General features: G+C 41.8%; 2 protein-coding genes across 3 annotated transcripts; one reads left to right on the top strand and one right to left on the bottom strand.

The window, feature by feature from the left end:
- Nucleotides 1–909: 909 nt before the first annotated feature.
- lnx2b (ligand of numb-protein X 2b) lies at nucleotides 910–13,584 on the top strand. The gene is given in 13 exon segments (XM_034543994.1): nucleotides 910–2,453; nucleotides 3,295–3,882; nucleotides 5,257–5,402; nucleotides 5,405–5,449; nucleotides 6,739–6,773; nucleotides 6,775–6,870; nucleotides 6,872–6,940; nucleotides 8,496–8,927; nucleotides 9,781–9,921; nucleotides 10,789–10,963; nucleotides 11,658–11,901; nucleotides 11,987–12,145; nucleotides 12,223–13,584. Coding segments are annotated over 12 exon segments (2,085 nt in total). The 5' UTR covers nucleotides 910–2,453; nucleotides 3,295–3,475; the 3' UTR covers nucleotides 12,359–13,584.
- Nucleotides 13,585–15,259: 1,675 nt separating this feature from the next.
- Nucleotides 15,260–20,248, bottom strand: chic1 (cysteine-rich hydrophobic domain 1). 2 transcript variants are annotated; one of them, XM_034543919.1, is made up of 6 exons: nucleotides 20,125–20,248; nucleotides 18,862–18,916; nucleotides 17,695–17,850; nucleotides 17,245–17,301; nucleotides 16,722–16,781; nucleotides 15,260–16,162 (listed from the first exon to the last, which is right to left on the bottom strand). In XM_034543919.1, the coding sequence occupies exons 1-6, from the start codon at nucleotides 20,220–20,222 to the stop codon at nucleotides 16,112–16,114; spliced, it is 477 nt and encodes a 158-aa protein (XP_034399810.1). In that variant the 5' UTR covers nucleotides 20,223–20,248; the 3' UTR covers nucleotides 15,260–16,111. The 2 variants fall into 2 exon arrangements, with proteins under 2 accessions (XP_034399810.1, XP_034399809.1); XM_034543918.1 differs by having other exon boundaries at nucleotides 20,077–20,248.
- Nucleotides 20,249–21,519: the final 1,271 nt, after the last annotated feature.

Genomic DNA, 21,519 nt, shown 5'->3' on the forward strand with positions numbered 1-21,519 from the left:
GGGTGGTGTTTGTTTGGTATGTGCAGGCAGGCCGTTGTACAGTGGGAGGCTCAGCAGCCCATAAAGATAAGCTGAACCTCCAGGTGTGACGTTGTCGGCGAGACACTCGTACCAGACCACGTATGAGGCTGAGAATCCAACTGGTTTAGTTGTATGCAAGTACAAACTGGGATAAAGTTGGAGTGGGAAATACTTTGGAGAATAAAGGTTTTCATGTCACTCAGATGATCTGCATACAGATGTGCAATGCAAATATTGTACTTTGTATTTAAAGCGGGATACTTTGCATGTTGTTGCTATACCAGTTACATAATGTTCAAACAGCGCTCTAAATAGATAAAAAGATGGTATTTTAATTATTAATCGGAGAAGATGTCCATATAACTTTAATGATATGTTTGATTGATTCAGCATAAAGTTTAATTCTAGACGTGTTGGAGCTTTTCACTTGATTATGTCATACTCAAACACTGATGATTAAGTCTCATTCACGTCTGGGTAGCAATTTAATTCATTTTCCCTTTTATGTGCTGTATTTATTACCGGTATATTGGTAGTACCAGACATTGGTGTAAGGCAGAGTTGTTGAGACACACCTCCTGTCTCATGGAAAAAATGGATTGTCTAGCGAGGCTTCACCTGCATTCACTGAGGGAGTGGCCCATGTGACTCACCCATGTTCAACCATCAAAGCGAGTGATTTCGGCTCAGCTTTTGAGGGAACGCCACCTCCTGTAATCCTCTGGGAGACTGGAAGACACCGTTAGGGCTACAGATATTTCCCGCAAAAGCTTAAACTGTCCACATGATTACAAGGTATTTGAGTTGGATAAGGCGTTCCCTCATTAAGGCTGGTTGTATTGAGCCACTTTGGTTGGCTCTAAACCTGTAAAAACATATTTCAGCTGCCTATTGTAAAGCTGTTTTGTGTCGTTTTCACACACGTGAATTTTAACAATAGTCTAAAATGTTTCTTTCAGTGTGGGATTCCTGTGAAATAATTTTCTCGCTCTAGTGTAGGATTAGGATTAAACTGGATACATGTACTTTCGACGTTGAAGTAGATTAATGGTGGTGTAGATTCTAACTTTCTCAGAGAATCGAGACTAAAGGATTTTTCTTGAAACAGTAAATGACTGAACTGAAAATGTTCTTTTACTGTTTTCTAGGGCTGAAAATAATGATAATGGCCTATAAAATTTCTGGAAATAGTGAAAAATGCCCATCACAATTAATCTAGGCTAAGGTGCCTGACCCACAGTCCAAAACCTAAAAAGTATTCACTTGATATCAAACAGAGAAAAGCCTGTCAATGATAAATCAACTAATCGGTTCCCAAACTAATCAATCAATCGACTAATCCGAGTCACCATCTCACATGGAGGATCTCAAGAAAGACAAGCACCGTTTATTGATGTCATACCGTATCTTTGAGAAACGCAGAGATATATACTGCTGTGTCAGTGTGGACAGTGATAGATGGCCTCAGAGACGGCCATCTTGAGACACAAAGAGCAGGAGGTGACAAGTCATCTCCAGGGTCGCTGTACGTCTTCCTGTGAAGATGACCTCTGCTCTAATGGAGACATGCTTCATCCTCAGTGGAACCCATTGGGTGCTCTCTGTGACTCCCAGTGCAGGTTCCTTTTTAAAGTGCACGTCCCATTATCACAAAGCAAATAATACACCTTGGGTATGAAGCAATATGAAACTGGGAACGTCTTATTGACAAGAGGACCAGCTGAACCCTTTGCAGTAAGGCAGCATGGTGTTTTTAAGGGAAGTGATTGTGTAGTTTTTCTTTTGTTTTACATTCTTGCACCACATCATTTGATTTCCAAATAAATGGAGCACAGCCTGGTTTCTCCTGTGCTCCCCTCTCTATGCGACAGGATCCATGACCCATATCCATTACATGACGAGGTATCACTTGTACAAAGTAAAGACAAAGAGAGAAAGAAGGCTTGCGTCACCTCAGCCCGTGAGCACGTATGTTGAAAGGCGTGAACACACATATTTCTAGAGGTTCTTGTATGTTTGCATGCAATCAGTGGTCCAGAGTACTTTACCTGTAGGAGTGCAACATCAGCAATCACACACACACACACCCTCCCCCAACACATACCCAAACATTCACGTACACACACACACACACACACATCCACAGGCAGGAGGGATACTTTCCATTCACTCTGCCTAGTTACACCAATTCCCCACTGCATTACTCACACCGGTGCAGTCAGACCTCAGACACATCCCCGCTCATGCACACAAATATGTGTCCTCTCTCAAACACTCACACACACACACACGCACACAGACATTATTCTGGCGGTGTGCTGCTCGAGAGGTAGGGCTCTGGTTTCATTCAGGCTTCAGGCAGCTGCGAGGTTAGAGTCTCGTGTTTGCGTGCAGTGGCTACTCGGCGCTTGACAACAAAGATATCAGCTCGGGTGAGTCGCTCTAAGGCAATAACATTAAAGATAAAGCCGTCTTTTTGTGCCTGAAATCTTGGGCTGGGGTGAGAGGACATTACATGTAGTGAGTTCATTGTAGTGTACGTGGTAATGTGCAATAGAATATCTTTCTGTACTCCTTTTGTGTTTATAGGACAAAGTCATGCATCTCAAGGTGGTATTCGACGGTGTTTTGTTCATTTTTTCTCTCTCAGGCAGCATTACGTCCTTCTGAAATGATGCCTGTGAAAGCGTTCAGCACAAAACTCCATAGATGTATTAGAGGCACATCGAACCTGTCGTACGAAGGCTACTAATTGCAACTTAATGGCACTTTTTGCTCCTAACCACAGTAAGCTGTTAATAAATCCACACACACGCTGTTTAATGGATGTAATTCATTTTACAGTCAGTTTTCTCCTTATGAGAGAACTAAAGGAGATTAGGAGCCGCACAAAGGGATGGAGACTACTGCCGATTGGGTGCAAGGGGTCATTAGTGATGGGGGTTGCATTTCTGCCCAGTTGATTCAAAATTCTTAGTCTAGTGTAGTGCCATGCCTTTGTTCCTTCACATTAGCAGTGGTTTGACTTTAGCCATTTTTTTCTTCTCTTGCCTCATTTCACAGAGTTTAGCCCTCTAAGTGTGCAGCACGCTGACTTTTAGCTGAGATGAGAATTCCTTTTGTCCTTCAGGAAACTAGCTGAGAGGAAGCAGCTGCAGCTTGCTGCCATATTGCTGCTGCTCTGTGGATTTGTCATTTCCTGTGGAACTGGCCAGTATGAGGAGGAACAATCAAACTTCTGCAGTATAGCTAACTGTGTTTCTCTCTCAACAGAAAATCAAAATTAAGACATGAAGATAAATTGTTGACTCTGGATCATCGTTTCATTTTCACATTTTGATTGGATTTTTAAGCTTTGGACATGCAGACATAGATGTATGACCAGACACGGTTTTAAGGATATAAAAGGGCGCTGATCATTTCCAGAGAAGTTTGGACTGATCTTCTTCAGCCAATGGCTACAACAGAAACCAAAGTCGCAGGCAGCGTTAGCACCGCGGGTCTTTCATGGGCACGGGTGTGTAAGGAGTGTGGCCAGCAGCATGAGGGCTTGGACTGCCACCTGTATGAGTACCAGGATGAGGTGGACGATGAACTGGTTTGCCACATCTGCCTGCAGCCCCTCCTCAGACCTATGGACACCCCTTGTGGCCACACATATTGCTTTCATTGTCTGAGCAACTTTTTGAAAGAGCAGGACTTCTGCCCCGTGGACCGCCTGCGGCTGCAGTTGCATCAATGCCGTCCCTCCAGCCTGCTGGTCAGGAACCTGCTGGACAAGCTGACTGTGATGTGTCCCCACTCTACAGAGTGTCAGCAGCAGATGCAGCGCTGTGAGCTGCAGCCTCACCTACACAACAGGTAAGACTCTGGATGGGATGCTGACCGGTCATGACAGCAGTGTTGGTGGATATTGGTAAACCTTTACACGGCTGAAATGATTGGTTATTTTAGACAGGAATGCAAAATAATATATCACATGTCATTATCAAAGCAACGGGCTTTCACGATATCATGACTAGTCTGTTCTATGTATTTAAGCTGTGAGCACAGGGTAATAATTCATACCACGATTGTATAAAGAAAACATGGCAGTGACGGTGTTGAATTACATTGTGTCTAATGTGGTGTACTGAGCCTTCCTTCTATCCACTGAAAACAAATCTCACTGACCGGTCATTAAGGGAAGAGTTTTTTGGAAATACACTTTCTTTCCGACAGTTGTATTTGAAGATTGATATCACTCTCATAGCTGTAGGTTTGATATGAAGCTACAGCTCAGCATAAAGACTGAAAGCATAGGGAGAGGCCTATCTTTGTTTGGTTCTGTCTGCCTACCTCCACCTCATAAGTATAGAAAGTCACACGTTTATGTTTAATCCATAAATAATTGAAGTATGAACAATTTAAATTGCAAAAGTCTCTTTTGTATTTAACGCACATTCATGAGACTGGTATCAATATTCTCATCTCACTCGGCAAAAAAGCTGTGTATTTCCCAAATTGTCAAACTATTCCTTAAAGTGGAAGAATGTTATACATGTACAACTTCTGATACCCCCATATACATATACTGCATACTCACGTCTCTGCTTTAAAGTGAAAATAAGACCTAACCATTTAGACATGACAATAATTTGTACTACTTTACAATGTAAAATAACTCATTCTCCTCTTCATGCCCTCTCAAGGGTTGTGTTGAAGCTGTATTACTGTTAGCTCAGTCCATCTATGGACACAGAAACCGCTAATTATTGAGCTCAAGGGGATGTGCGGGTCAGTCATCTTGTTTTTCACATGGCCGGTGTGGTGCTTATCATGCTGGTGGCCATCCATGACGCAGATAGTCCAGCTGCAGCCTCTCTGTGCAAACAACGAGGAGACAAAGTTCAGGCAATGAGAAAACAAGCAGCAGTTCCAGCACTCTGACTAACTTAATCAGTCTCAACCCGTCTCCCCCAGACACCCTGCATTGCAGTAAAACTGTCCACTCATCTGCATTGTGCTTCTCTTCTGAATCCTGTGCATAAATACTCTTTTCTTGTCTCACTTTTTAACCTCCATTTTTCTATGCTCATTCATCTCTGGCACTTTGTAGTGACCTGAAACTTTAATGAAATTGAAGAACATCCTCTTCTAATTTCATCATAAAGATTGAGTATTTAAAATCACTAGTCGAGTGTCAGCCGTATCATTCTCTTTACCAGTTTCCTCCATGTTCCTATCTTTCCTCAGATGTCCTGTTTTTAGAAGACTGAGGGAGGAAGCAGAGAAGAGGAAGAGGCCCTCGTGGAACGAGCTAAAGGGACGTAAGAGTGACGGGGAGTCTTCTGATGATGCTAAACATTCAGCAACACAGTCCCGAAATCCACCAGAGATCAGCCTGAGCCCGGGCTGATTAATCCTGCCTATGAAGAAAGTGAGGAAGGTAGGAGTCATTTTATCGTATCACTGTATCAGCACTCGTCTGTTTTCTGTTCAAGCAACAGCACAAGAACGAGGACCTTTCTGTTTTTCTTTCTACCCACATACAAACAAACATGGTAATTAAAACCACAACTTCGATGGACATTATTTGCAAGAGGAGGTTGGTAAACTCTTTGACACTAAATAATGTTTATAGAAGTTTCTAGTTGAACGGAAATAATGATTGCAGGAAAACCTAAATCCTTGTGCGGTCGCCCTCAGTGTGGGTGGGTGTCGAGACGGGAAATACGGGAATTGGTGATGTTTTAGCCTCAAGGTTTTGATTTCACAGGTGAATCATCAGCCAGGTTGTAGGATTGTGTACTAGGTCACAGATGTGGTAACCAGACGGTCTCATATCCTGCAAGTCAGAACCAGTGGCACAATTCAATAAAACATAGTTGCCAGGCAACTGGAAAACAGTGTCGCAGAGAAGTTTGCGTGGTGTCATCATAATTCTCTATTTGAATCAAATTACTGCTGCATGCTGTACAAAAAAAATAATACAATGAGTTTACACTTGTAAATTGTGCTTTATGTTCATTGATTGTTGAAATAAGGTTTTTTCAGCATAGAAATCTCAGCTGTTTACTTAATCCAGGTTGTACTATCCCCTGAATTTATGCCGTTGTACTTTTTGTGGACTACAATGATACTGGTCCGGTTAGAAATATGTATCTGTTTTATGATTTAGAAGTTGAGGTTCATTGTGTTTCACTCCATTTTCTGTGTAGTGTTGCTGTCAACTGTTATACTGTAAAAACAAAAGTCACCTCTCGTTAAAAACTGGTTATTGGTTGACACGGGTATTGTGTAATTGTGTGCATGTCTCTACCGGTAAGGTTGTACTCCAGAGTTTCTGTAAATAGTTGTATTTGCTGTTTTGCGGCCAGAGAAACACAATCATATCACATATAATACATTGTAAACAAGCCAACAGTAGCCAGATGAGTCAAACCACTTTATTTGGTTAGTGGATGTGAATGTCTGAATATAATTCATCCCTGCAGGGTAAAGCTGTGTTTTTGTACAACGGTAGGTAATTTAAGAAGTTGAACTTGGCAGTTGTCTGTAAACTAAGATGGATGGATGTTGTTTGAGTGATCATGGCTCTTGTCCATTTGACAATTGTGTTCTCGTACCTTTTAACTTCGATAGTAGTGATGGTTAGTGCAATCAGCCAACGAGAGCTGAGGAGTGAGAGGATTCGCTTCATGAACAGGAATAAAAAGCTATATTTATTCCATCCAGACAACACCCCCCTGCGGTCCAGTCTGGTGGCCGAGGGCCATTGTGGTGGAGCTGTTCAGAGAGGAGCCGGAGGAGGAGCTGGGCCTTCGCATCGTGGGGGGGAAAGACACACCGCTGGGGAACATAGTCATCCCAGGAGATTATCCGGGACTCGCTAGCAGCTCGTGATGGCAGACTGGCCCCAGGGGACCACATCTTAGAGGTGAGAGTGACTCAAAAATGAAAACGAGGAAAGTCAAGTATTCATCTTTTCTTCATCGTGGGAATTCAGAGGTATCATGGGTGGGGTAGCGTGACCCTGTTCAGTTAAGCATATTTGTGTAAACACCTTTGCAGCAGGGCATGGGAAAGTAGATATTCAAGATAAACAAGTTTTAGCTCCATGGTAACAAGGTGTGGTAAATATTCCCGGGTCAATGTAAGCAGCTTTACCTGGTTGTTGTCACGGATTGACTTGGCACCTTTCTGTTTGAGAGGGCCAGTGTTGAATATGAAGGAGACTCACTCTGACGTTTTTGAATGAGTTATTAATAAACTAGGTGGAGAGGGCACACCTCCCGGCTACGCGTGAGAAATGTAATGTGTATCTGTCCCCAGATTAAGATCCGCTCCACAATTGAATGGGTTCTTCCCTTGGCCTCGCTTGCTTGGCACACCTGTCCAGCATTGTTATGGATCCCACTGCTTTTCTTTGCAAGACCCCGCCCAGTGTAGCATTCAAGCACTAGGAATGGCCAGGTGTCCATGCTCACCATGGTACAGGTAACCTGATTTGTTCAGGTCTCTGCCCTGACCAATGGGCTAGCCTGGCTCTTACTACTTGAGGTCAATGCTAACTTTAACAGTTTGCCTCAACCAGCTACATCTGGCATAATTAAGCACCTGTGTCATGACTACGGGCCTGTAGTTTTTCCGCTTTATTCCATATCCCAGAGCCCAATGTCACGTGTGTTTTTGTCCAAACCACATCTTTAGTATACAAGTAAGAACCTGGATGTCATCAAAGTGTTTGTCATCTCAGAGGAGAATGGAAGTGCAGACTATAAATGAAGATTTTAATAAATTGTGGTTTCCTCTTTTCCAACATTGTCCTCCTTGTGTTCTACCCTCCAGTTCTGCTGGAATGTGGTATCGCTGTAAACCGAGATCATAGAATATTTCAGCTGTGGCTCTGGGCATCCCTGCTTCAGTGTGTCCTCCAAAATGTTGCCAACCAATCCCAAACCTGGGGATGAAAACAAAAACCTGCTGTCCAACATGCTGCCTTCAGGATGTGGAAACATTAGCTGCAGTTCTTTTGGCTTTGTGGAAAGCTGGTGGATGTAAAGAGATACAGTGACACAATCTTAGTCTTACTCTTGAATCAATGCCAATTTCACATCAGATTTGTGACGGCCAAAAATCAACTTTGACAGGATCTTATGTTAAACAGAAAGGGCAAGCTGACGATACTTTGCCATTAGTATCTGCTTGAGTTCTGATTTATTCTGATGCAGGAAATACAGTTCTGATATAAATGTCCGACATGTAGGATGGCACAAATTGAAACGGAGCTTTTAGTTTTAACAACGTCAATTCACACCTGATGTTAACGCAATAATCTTGGAAGACAACTAACAAAATGAGTTCATCCTGTTTCTCTGCTCACGAAAAACACGTTTAATAACTTTCAATAGAAGCAGCATCCACTTACAGCGTGTACTGCAATATGCTGCTGCACCGCTGACTGCTGTTTGTTCTCTCTGTGGTGTCTCCAGGTGAACGATGTCAGCCTGGCTTCAGTCCCCCACGCCCGAGCCATCTCAGTGCTTCGCCAGCCTTCCCTCCTGCGGCTCACGGTTATGCAGGAGAAAGGTTTTAAGTCAAGGGATCCACGGTCTGATCATCACACTTCCCCTTGCACCACTTCCACTGCCTCCCAGCCCTCTCCCAGTCCCCATGGCAACGCTACCTCCAATCACAACCCCGGCACGGTCCTGCAGGTGACGCTAATGAAGAATCAGCGCACCGAACCGCTCGGCATCAAACTCATACGCAAATCGGATGAGAGCGGGGTTTTCATCCTGGACCTGCTGTCAGGTGGTTTAGCAGCCAAAGATGGAAAACTGAAGAACAATGACAAGGTGTTGGCCATCAATGGACATGACCTGAGGCACGGTACACCTGAGAGCGCTGCCCAGATCATACAGGTATATAAGCCCATTAACGACAAGTGACAATCTACAGTAGCAAAGACCATTTTCTAAAGCATGCCATATATTTAAAGACTGATGCCCTTTCTTCCAGGCTGAGGTTATTTTGAAAATGTAATTATTGCAGTAACATAGTTCTGAGCATGAACTAGTTTGAACTCATCTACGTTCGTACATTTGAAGAATTACAGACAGATTTTGGTCGATGGTACTAATTAACTTTTTTTTCATTTACATTTTTCAATCAAACCGAGGCTGAGAAACGATGAAAACAAACAATATAAAAACATGGACATTCTGAAAAGGAGAATGTGAATTATGTAGTTAAAACATAAAAAGACGAGTCAGTTGTTTGGGTTTCTCACAAGCACTTGAATGCAGAAAAAAGAGACTTTCACTGCTTTTAATTACATTTACAATGATGTGTTTACCCAACAAATATGCCAATTATAAAATCTATTGTTGTAATAGTGTCAGTAAGGGGAGAGGTCACGGGGTCACCACATTCATTCAAAATGTCGTAGCTTTTTGGATAGTTCTTGTCCGGATATGTTGCTCGAAAGGGAGAAGTGAAAGATGGGTCAATATTGCCACAGACTCCACTGCCAGCATGATAAAAATAGTGTCAAATATATTATTAACCAAAAGCTGCTGGAAAAGTAGCCAATTGTCAAGCTGACAACTCAATGATTATGGCTTGGAAAATGGTCGTTCGTAATATAAAGGATATGTTGTTGATAACAAAACACATTGAAAACTTCAATCAGGGACACTGCAATTCATAATTCACAAAAATTGTTTTGTATGTATTTGCTGTGGTCTTAATGGCTTTTTGTGTGTGTGCATTTAGGCGAGTGAGGTGCGCGTGAACTTTGTGGTGATGAGACCTGCAGACACTCAGGAAGAAGGAGGCAGCGGCAGAGAGCACAGCAGAGCAACCAGGAGGGCGCCTGAGCCGCAGTACTTCAAGCGCCGGTCCACCTACATGAAGGTAATAGACAAAAATTCCACACTAACTAACGCGCAAACAACTTTTTGAATCCACATTTACTTTGGCCCTTGCCAGCTGTTTGCCGCTGGAATTCAAACTTCCTTTTCACACCACTAACCACCAGGTGCGCAGAATCTTACACACTTTATATGTTTCTGTTTACACAGTGTAATTGTGACAATTGCTCCTTTGTCAGTCACACTCAGTTGTACCATACACAGTCACTAAAAAGAATAGCCCCCCCACCCCAGTTAGGGGTGAGAAGCTTTGGGAGCAGACACCTGCATCGTGAGCGGAGATGAAAGCCCTTCTCCGGGCCTCCCTCTGTCCTGATCAAAAGGCCTGGGGTGCTGCTCATTCTGCCGCTACGGGGCCACTGTCTTGTTGTTTTTTGGTTGTTTCTTTGGGTGGAAGAGGATCAAAGCTGGTAACAGTTAGCTTTTGCCTGCAGAGTCAAGCCTTTTCGTCTTGCTGGGGGGGATGTGTTCCCTGCTGAGGGGAGGAAGAGCCCCCTCCTCCCCCCAGCTTCCCCTCTGATGGTTTACAGACTCCACAGAGAAACAAGGAGGCTGGTTGAAGCTGTCATTTTCCACACATCTTTTCCACTACGAGAGCTTAGTGTTGATCCTCACACGTTACGTCTACCCTTACCTCTCAGCTCCTTCTCAAATGTTTCACATTTGTTTCTACGAGTGGTTTTGTGAGAGGAATCAATTAAGTCAAAGGATCCTGGAGAGGCTCAAGTGTGTGTGTTTTGTCAAACAAAATAAGTGAAACATGGCCTCCTGAACGAGGTCAGCATGATCTCAAAACTCCATACGGTGTGTTTGTCATTTCTTAGTATTAATTTGTTCATTGTTCCTAAAGGATCCTCCAGGTGGGTTTTCCAGCCAGGAGAAGACTGTGAGTCTGAAGAAGGAGCCTCGGCTCTCCCTGGGCATCACCATCGCCGGGGGGAGGGACTGTCGCAGCCGTCTGCCCGTTTACATCACGAGTGTGCAGCCTGTCGGCTGTCTTCACCGAGATGGCACCATCAAAAGAGGTACAAAGCAGCATCTGGTGATGTGTGATTTTTACGTTCAAGAAGGAATTCGTACTGAAAGCTTTATTATACCTTGCAGTTTTGTCTTTGTAGTGTTGTTATTATTGGTGGCGAAGACTACATCAAATTAGGTTTTTTTTATTTTGTATTTAATAATTTGGCTTTACAATAACAAAATTGTGAAAAATGTATGCTATATTTAGTCTTTAGTCGTTAATCTTTTGTATATTTTCTCATTATATTCACATTACTCGTAACATTTGAGAAACGAACCAGCCCATTTGTGGTATTTTTTTAATCAAAGAAATGACTAAAACAATTCCTTTATAAAATAGTTGCTGATTCATTTTTGTCGATCAACATATCAATGTGTTTGATCATCTGTTGCAACTCTAATTCTGTCTTAATGTGCAGGAAGGAGTGTAATTCTTAACTGTGTGTGAATATTTTAATAAATACCCTGAACTCTGCAAGAATGGGAAACCATTTCTCGTCTTACGTCCACATTAAGCTGTTTAAATTTGTAATTGCATCCTTTTGTCTCCGTTTCATCCCTCGTCGAGACATTTTTTTCCTCCCAAAACCAAAATTCCAAATCGGTTTCACACGAAAAAGGCAGTTTTCAGACTTTGACAGCTTGATTTTGAAGTTTCTACAACAGAGATCCTCTTAGATACAATGTCTGTTTCCTCAGGCGACGTTCTGCTGAGCATCAACGGTGTCGATCTGACCCAGTTGACCTACAACGAGGCAGTTTCTGTGCTGAAGACTCAGACAGCTCAGTCCCAGGTGGCGCTCCGTGTCATCCAAACCCTCTCAGAGGACTCAGAGGAGGACGTTGAGGCTGCCAACAAGGAAGAACTGGACACTGTGGACGACCCACGAGACGACGCCTTCAACTGGACACCCCTGTGGACTCGCTGGCTGGGATTACCAAGGTAGAGCCTGAATTCTGTTCCTCCACTTCAAGTGCATTCAGTTCATTTGGATGTGAAAGACTGACTTTGCATTTGTTCGTCTCAGTCCCATGCACTGGTGTCGGGACATCGTCCTGCAGAAGACCAACAACGAGAGCTGGGGCTTCAGTATCGTCGGCGGCTACGAGGAGAGCCACGGCCAGCAGCCTTTCTTCATCAAAACCATTGTGCCTGGTACACCTGCTCACTTTGACGGACGCCTCAAGTAAGTGCAGCCCAGCTTGACTCCCACATGGCATCTTTTCATCCCTCTCAACATTAATGGTCTGTGGTTCCCTCCAGATGCGGTGATGAAATTGTGGCAGTGAATGGAGCCACAACAGTGGGAATGAACAACTCCTCTCTCATCCCCATGCTGAAGCTGCAGAAGAATAAAGTCACACTGACTGTGGTGTCCTGGCCCGGAAGTCTTGTGTAGAAAAACACACCTGCACAGTCACTCTCTATTCTTTCTGTCACCCTCGTTAATTGTTCACAGTACACACAGATTCTTGGCTGGGCCGCTCACTGTCACTTTCATATGTGACTCATTGTTAGGTTACATTGATGTTCAATCTGTGTAATGCTGAACATATTGCTTGAGAACCATCCTGTGTACAATAGAAATTACTTTCCCAATCTCAGCAGGCTGTTGGTTTCAGTGTCCTCTCACACTCAAAGGACAGATGTTTGCACAGAATGGGATTTATCAGGGTGCAAAAATTATGACAATCAGTGAATAATATTGTGTGGACAAACTGGAAGGATGGTTGTTGTTATTTTTAAACAACTTTTTCTGAATACATCATTTTGCTTTCCTGTTAAATAATGGCATCATTGGAGTGATTCACATAAACAACATCCGAAGATGAAATGTAGTGCTCACGATATATATTTAGACAGTTGAGATGAAGAATTATGTATTTAATCTACCACATATGACAAAAATGGTTGCTGATATATAGACTCATGCCAAAGACAGAAAAATCATCCTGTCCTGTAGCTTTTGTACCACGTGATTTTATCAACTTAATTCACACTTTCAAAATGTGCATCAGAATGATGAAGCAATGACGTAGATTCACTTCAATTGAGTCAAAGTGACATTAAAGGTCAAATCAACAGCTGCAGCTACAAAAAGAGACTTTGGTTTTAACAGGGAGGATTCCTGCATAGAGCTTTTAATCAGAATTATATTGGTAGGAAACAGCTTTGGCCCCGGTTTCTTTTCTGTTCGTCGTTGATGTTGGTGAATTACGCAACAGGAAATAAACTTGTATATTGTTGTTTAAACTGTGAGCTGGTCTATAGAAGCATTATGTAATACCGAATGACTTTGATGAGCGTGTGCCTTGTAGACATTGAAGGACAAACCAGAATGTATACTTGCCTTAAATTTCCACTGTACCAAAATGTGTTTCCCATTATTATTTCCTCACATTATTTACTGAATTTCAAAGGAGAACCGCTTTGTATAGATAAATGTGTGTTACCTTGTTCTTTTGTGTCAACACGTTCCCAGTGGCCTTTCTTGTGCTTCAATTGAGACAAGACTTATTGAATGATTCAGAATTAGTTTTCGAGATTGGCAGTGGAATAGTGTATACAGTTGATGTGTGTATTAGCCCGTCCACTGTTGTATCATGTTCAATAAAATCATAACAATCATGCTGTTCTGTTTATTGTGGGGTAGAAGAGAACATTTTTCAGATTCACAATTTGTCCTCGGCACACAAAAAAAAAATCCTCAAGTGTCTGTAAAATGGTAAAGAAGAACATGCCATGTTCCCTGATAAAATAAAAGTATTTAATGAATGTGCAGATGATTAAACACATTTACTGGCAGAAATGTCTAATAAACTGTTCAGACTGTTCATGGCTCAGTCTGACACCTAGTGGACAGAAACTGTAAAGAATACAGAAGTGATCCAGGTTTTTTCCTATTTTAGTCTCTGAAAATATTTTTTTCTAAATTCAACTTTGGTTCAGCAGTCCTATGTACATGCACAATTAAAAATGGCTCGTAAACAAACAAGACCGTCGTGGAAGAAGCACTCAGATCCTCTACCCAAATATTTGATCAAATTCTGTTTTACTTAAGTAAAAGCACATATATATTAGCCAAAATATTCAAAGCAAAATCATTCTTATTGCAGGACAAGTTACAACTTTATCCTTCTGACTGGTGACCTCATAAATCGTAAGTACTACTAACTTAAGATGAAATTCGTGGAGTACGTACAATATTGCTCTGAGATGTAGAGAAGTAAAGATCCATAAAGTATAAATACTCAAGTAAAATTTGAGTCTCAAAAATAAATTTTTGATTTTCTTCAGATGAAATCCTGAATTAATTAAAATAATAAACTGCTTAGCTGAATCTAAATATATTTTGTACATTATCAATTCTACTAAATTCACTTGTAGTGGTGGCTTAAAACTACTGGAGCACTGGAGTAAATGGTTACTGAAAGCTAATCAGGGAAAGACTGAATGTGAAAACAAAGGACCATAAAACCAGCCAGACTGAAGTGAAGCCCCCCACTTCAGTGTTCGGGGGTTGTGCGGAGATAAAGTAAAAGACATGGTCCAGTATTCTCTGACCACTGATCCATAACTTGAGAAAGTAGCAGCAAGTTATAGTAACGGCATTCCTGAGTTTTACAAATGTGTTGACTAATTGCAGACTGTCTTGTTAAAGTTAACGATCTAACCCCTTGTTAAACATGACAAATGGACACATTTCTGTGGCGGGCAGCAGGCTTTGCTCGACGATGATGATGATGATCTGTTTTTACTAAGATGACACATCATTCATTGAGTGTGACAGTAAATGACTAAATGGTTTCAAATGAAAAAAGAAGCAAAGAAAATTCAACAATTTATTTTCTCTGTGTATGGATTAAATCATCATGACAAACATTTACTAGGATTGTAACAGGGACAATACTGGGAGGAGGATTTAAAATCTCCTTTGAACAAGAGAACATATTTCAACCCGTCTTCTCTGTGGTTCACCAACTATTCCAGAGGCTCTCTAATGCAACGCGAGGCCGCCTCTCTTGACTCACGTTGAGGAAAATAATACTAACACTGGACAAAATGACAAACAAAAGAACCATCTGCTCGATACGTCGTGTACCGAAGACGTTGGTGCTTCCACGCACACACCAGGAGGAGCAAATACAGCACAGGAAAGAGGTACAAAACTATCAAATATAAAGTTGGGATGAAATGATTTGTTAAAAATAGATAGTGGAAGTGTAGTTTAAATCATTATCTTACAACTGCACATCAGGGATGCGAACATTTGTAAATTAAGGTTTATTGGATGACGACCGATTAAATATCATCTTTATTGGCAAACACCACCTGGTGACATGCACTGCTGTGGAGGAATCTTCAGGATGCATTATCGTCCGAAATCCTGACTTTCTACTGAGCTCAAGTGCAATAACTGGTCCGAACTCTGGCATCATGTACATTGTAACTATATGGCTTACAAGGTAAACAGGTCCATATAAACTAGAAAGGTACATAGACATCTTTCAATAATTAAAACTATGGTACAGCAATATATTGGCAAAACATCTAAAGAACTAGGTAACTTATGTAAACAATGGTAAACCACTGTACAGCTTATCCTAACATGGTATTTACAGGTCAAGTTATTTTACTAGCTAGTTCCCATCTACAGAGGGTCAGTTAGATGACGTACTGTATGTTAGGCAATTTTAACCATCCCATCAAAGAGAGTAAACCCAGCAAGCAGTGTGTAAATCTACAGACTTCTTGAATTACCCGGTGCCTTCCTCCTCCTACATGTAGAGTTATTTCTAAAAGTATACATAAGGCAAGGGTAGTTAAGGAAGGTGGAGGCATCACATTCTTTGCAAGGGATTACTGTTATGGGATACGTTTATGGTTCTTTGGGGTAAATGCACTTGTTTGTCACATGTAACAAAAACACATCCGAGTGCAACAAAGGGGACATGTCTAGTTCTGTCGGGAAAATGTGCAAAAATCTGCTCTAAAGCAAAGTGACAGTGTTGCAAATTCTAATGTACAGGGTGGGAGATGTACTGGGTCGCCATGAGAGACAACGGTGCAGACCCTTATTCCAACATACTGTATATACAAGGCACTAAGGATAAGATTCAAGGGCCACACTTCCAGTCTTTAGACAGCCTCCTCAGTCCGGTCGGAATATAGGATATTTCACTACGAAATCTATAAGAATGACCTACAGAGAGAAAATTACAAAGCAAATGATTATTTAAAACAACTGCAAGATGGATAAACATAATGGTAATGCTATATTTTACAAGGGCTGTCCTTTGAAGTTACCTATAATGAACCATGCAATCGGGTATTAACAGAGGAGACAGAATTCGGATATAGTAACGCTGTCTCCTAGAACAATGTTGATATCCAACTCTTTTGCAACCGGCTTTAGGTTTTGGAAGGAAACATAATGAAGATCGTATCCGCAACTATATAATTGTTTAAGTCATTTTATAAGCACAAATGGCACACATGATCATTTTTTGTATTTCTCTGCAATAAGTATACGATAGTAAATTAAATTTATTGTGTTTTGGACTGTTGGTCATACAAGACAATACAATTAAAGCCATTACCTTGGACTTTGGGAAATTATAATGGGCATTCTTTACTATTTTATAACACAATTGATCAATTAGTCAAAAAAATAATCTGCAGATGAATTGCTAATGATTACAATCAAAAAGTGTATAGAGTTGTACAATAATTCATTGTTTTTTTTTAGACTGCCTACTTACATATTCCATCATATTACTGCTTTCACATTTTCTTTTACTGAGTTTCCAGTGCAGCCCCAGCTGAAAGAAGAAAAGACACAGACACAATGCATTAACATCTCTCCCACTCCCAAACAGACACAAAGACACATGCACACGCACACACAAACAAACAAAGGAAAATCTGTCTGAAATCTCCCCTTCAGTGTCGGGGGAATTTAGGAGCAGGACTGTCTGGTCTCGCCGGGGTCAAACTGTGGCCAGACACCCTGAAGAGCTTCCTTTATACCTTTGCACAGCTACTAGCTGTAATTTGTTGCTGAGAGACTAAACTAACACAGCATTTTACTGCCGACCTCACGGTCCTCTCAGACCTCGTGCAGCAGATCGGACTCAGCTTTAAGGGACTTGTGTGGCAGGTTTGAGTTTACAAGACAGATTAATTGTCATTATCCATCACGATGAAACTCAACTTGCACTGCACAGCGGCACAGACAAATAAGCACTTCCACACAGGTGCTAATCTGCAATTTGTCATTCTTACCTTGTGGTATAATCGATTATTTTCCCACTCTAACAATTTATGAATAGACCGTCTTGTCTGTTGGAATAGAAAACAAATGCATGTACATTAAGGCAAGCAGCAGAATACTCATTACTCAAATTAAACACTTTAACAGGTAACAGTAAACAGCCAGTGGTAGGATTTATGGACTGAACTCCCAATTTACCAGCTAGTAATTTCCACTTTGTTGCCATCAATTCTGAGTGGTAATACCACCTTCAAATGACACACCCTTGCGCTGGGCAGGAGAGGAGCTATGCAGCGTAATGCGTCATTTCTACACAGAGCCACTAATTGAACACGAGTTGTTATTACCCTCTACACTTAGACCAATGCGGCTGAATTGCTATAACAGCCCCTGAGTAATCAACGCTGATGTAAGGGAGAGTTAAACTGTCCAACGCTTGTCACAAGAGGTGTGGAACTTACTCTCTTGTTGAGGCAGATAACAGGCCATAGACTGCAGCCTACTGTACAACAGCAGCACAGGCAGCCGCAAAGAAGCCACTTCACATTCACAGGCAAGTTCTTCTTCAAACAAGCGTTCAGCCTGCTGATGCTGGTTTTGAATTCTTCTGGTGCTACCTAGAAGAAAAGAGAGAAAGGGTGGATGTGCGTATACCAAAATAAACAGCTCCAAGAGGCTCTGTACAGTGGAGGGAATTACCAGAAAATGTAAGCAATAAACAAATTACTAAGCACAAGAGGGTGAAGAGATAATTCAAGTGTGTGTAGGTGGTGCTGCCATGAAATATTCCTAATTGCTCACAAAGATCAAAGAGCTTCAGAAAAAACAACAACAGGTAGATAATTGCAGATGTTGTCCAGAGATGAGATGAGATCTCTAAATAGCATGCCTCTGATTTGCTAACCGAGCTCTAGACTGTTCAAGGCAAAGAGGGGCTCAAAGGAGAGATAAGCGGAGAGCCTGTGGCAGCGCCGACCAAACAACTTGAATGGATGCTCATTCCTCGCTGAGTCTGTACGCCATAAAACAGGGGTCGTAATCTTTTATGACAGGATGCAAAGGTCTCTTTGCAAACAGCCAAAGACCTCAGAATAAAGCCCAGCAGGGCCTGATCTGCACCCTTCAATCATCATAATTGTGACCTCATCCATCACATGTCACCCTGGGTCACAATACTGAAGGTACTTTTTATTGCCCCACACTTCCCTCGGCCTGCTCTTACCCCTGCAGCCTTTTTGTGTTTCTGCGTCCGACCCAGGAAGCTTTCCTTTCTTGTCTACAGCAGAGTCTTCATTTCATTATTTTATCACCGGGAGCTGGACTCTCAAAAACACTGGGGTCCCCGCCAACTGAGCCCCATAGACGGCTTACTCATTTACAGAGCTGGACAGCAGCACATTCAGGCTCTTTTCTATACACTGTGGTGCGTTACTTGAAATGCAGCTCCACCAGATCAAAACCTCTCAGAGAGGTTTGAATGGGGTGGTTTGGGGAAGTAGGGGCTATTAAAATGCCCAAAAGAACAACTGATTCACTGTGGCTTTAATTGCTTAATTCTTCCCACTTGGAATTGAACAGAAAGCTGCTTGCAAGAATGAAGTGCAGGAAAACTAAAAAACAAACTGTACCTTTCCCGTGAGAACAGAGGGAAATTCTGTGTCAAATCTGTTGCTCAGTCCAAATCTGGAAAAAAGACAAACAAAACGTTTTTAAAGTTTAGTTCAGTTGACATTACAAGACAGGGGACATTACATGACACACACACACACACATCTAAAGGATGGCACAAAAAAGACTAAGAGAGAGTCTAAACATGCAGGGGTCCAGATTATCACCAACAAACCAATACGTATACAATAGATTATTAGTAGTAAAATCCCTTCAAGTCACACATCCCAATAACTAAATTAAAATAAATGAATAAGCGAACAGTTCCAAACTTCCCATAAGCCATTGCTGCTTTATTTTACAGCTGCAGCCAGTTCAAACTGGAGACTTGATGTGACATTCACATGGGTTTTGTGTGATCGCTCCTAGTAATTAAAGTGGATAATATTGCTGTTACTTGTACTTAGCTTCCCCAGAAAACTGCTCATGTGTGCATGTCTCTCCTGGAAAGGTCAAAGTTCTAATAGTAACAATACATGTGTGAAAAGTAACAGATAATATTGAGTTAAAAAAAATGGACATCCTGAATAGTTTTTATCTAATGAGAATTCAGATGCTCAGAAAAGTCTGCTGGTCAGGCTAACGTTATGGTGAAGGTGAGGGAGGATCTGACGATGACGACAGTGATGACAATTGTTCCCGAAATAATACTCACCCCACTACTATGCGTACATGACGTCACGTTGGGGGACTGGCGTGCTTAAAGCTCGTACTGACGAAGTACAATAAAATGCAGCCGAGAAGCGGACACCCCGTGTAAAACAATTAGGAAACTCGCAGTAAAAAAAAACGCCTCGGACTATAATTGCGCCGGTGACATTGTGAAGAGAACATTAACTTTAAAATGTCTGGTGACGGTGCGCGAGTCTGTCCGATAACAACCTCTTCTAGCGAACAAAAACATCACACGTACACTTGCCTCCCAACGAATAACGGTTGCTAGCCGACCACGTTCGCTGTTGCCATGGGGATGAAGAACCGTTAACGCTCGTTTAGTGATTGGTTACGTTCACGGTGAAACCAACGGTCCCCGGGACGGAACGTATGGCTAACTGTGAGTTGAGTGTAGCGCCAGCTAGCAGGCTAGCGTCAGCTACACGGGCTAAAGGATGAGGACAACAAAGCGACAAAGCGACGCCGGGAAAGACACGAGCGACAAACACGACTCTGCTTACACTGTGATGTGCCCGGCCCCTCGCAGCACCACGGGCTCCGGACAGTACCTGGGCAGGTGTTCCTCACTCACTACGTGCTCATCCTCTTCGTCTTCCAACTCATAAATGGTATCAAAGTCCGCCATGTTGGGTAGTAAGACGCTCATGACGTCTCCAGCGGGGCTGCGCACTGACGCACGAGCGGGCACGCGGAGCATAACATCTGCGAAGAGCGATTATCGCCCCTCTGTGTTCAGGGGGACCAGAGCTGAGCACTTTGAACAACACTAACACTATCTGACATTAGTGAGACATGACGGATATAGATAATAATAATATATTGGCCTGCCGTCTGTTTATAATATGCTGAAACGATATATATCCCTGCAGTTTGCATTAGGGAATGAACTTCTTCAGACATGCACATGGGGCAAAGTCGGGAAAGTCCAGCTCCCAAAATAGTCAGTCTTGCCACATGATAATTAACATGTCACCTCAACTAATTAAACATGAACATACCTTGAACCCCTAAGCCTGAACCTGCCTCACAGGCTAAAGGTTCAGGAGTCGAGCTTAACAATGAGTTATAATGTTAGGTGTAAATACTCTGACATTGAATACTATTAAATGAAAGCGCACCTGCTGATGACATACTACCGGTTTTGACATGTGTTAAAAAACGAAAATGAATGCCTATTAATATTGCCGTTGTTGCAATTGAAGAACAAAACAAAAACATAGTTTCCATTGTTGAGACGAACCGGTTGGTTCTAAGTCTCTAGTGAGGCACTTTCAGAGCTAATGAGAACAAGTTTTGTTATTGTTGTTGCTCTGGAAATGAGCCCTTTGTCCAAATGAAAAATAGATGCATTGAATGAACATTTCTGTATATAACTTAGGAGAGAAATAGCCTATTGTTTCAGGTCCACACATATTTTATTTTATTTCAAAAGACCGTTATGCTAATTGTATGGGGAATAATATATTTCTTAAATCTTTGGAGCATGTTGAATACACATTTAAAACAACCATAAGAATTAAAGCCATGCATACAGTTACTTTTAGATGTTAATTTCTGAAAGACTTAAACAGTTGTGTGTCTAGATTTCTAACTGCAGTATCCGTGAATATACGCTTACATGCTGCGTAATACTGGCAAATAGCACATAAAAGCAGTTCGAATACAAAACGAATCCAAGCGTTGCAAATACTCAGAAATAACAAATGACAGGCTTACTGCAAAAACAACATTTTATTTACATTTAGCCATCACACGACCCGTATCATTAACAGCTGGTTCCTGCTTTATAAAACTGTGCTGAAAACACGTTTGTAAATGATTTGTCCAGTCCGAGCAGTTTGTGTGGCACGCGCTACATACAATCCAGTTAACAACTTAATTAAAATGTCCCCGAATTATCGTTTTATTCACATACACTTCATCACATACAAAAAAAATGATAT

Source organism: Cyclopterus lumpus, chromosome 10 (assembly GCF_009769545.1).
Source record: "Cyclopterus lumpus isolate fCycLum1 chromosome 10, fCycLum1.pri, whole genome shotgun sequence".
Taxonomy (NCBI): domain Eukaryota; kingdom Metazoa; phylum Chordata; class Actinopteri; order Perciformes; family Cyclopteridae; genus Cyclopterus; species Cyclopterus lumpus.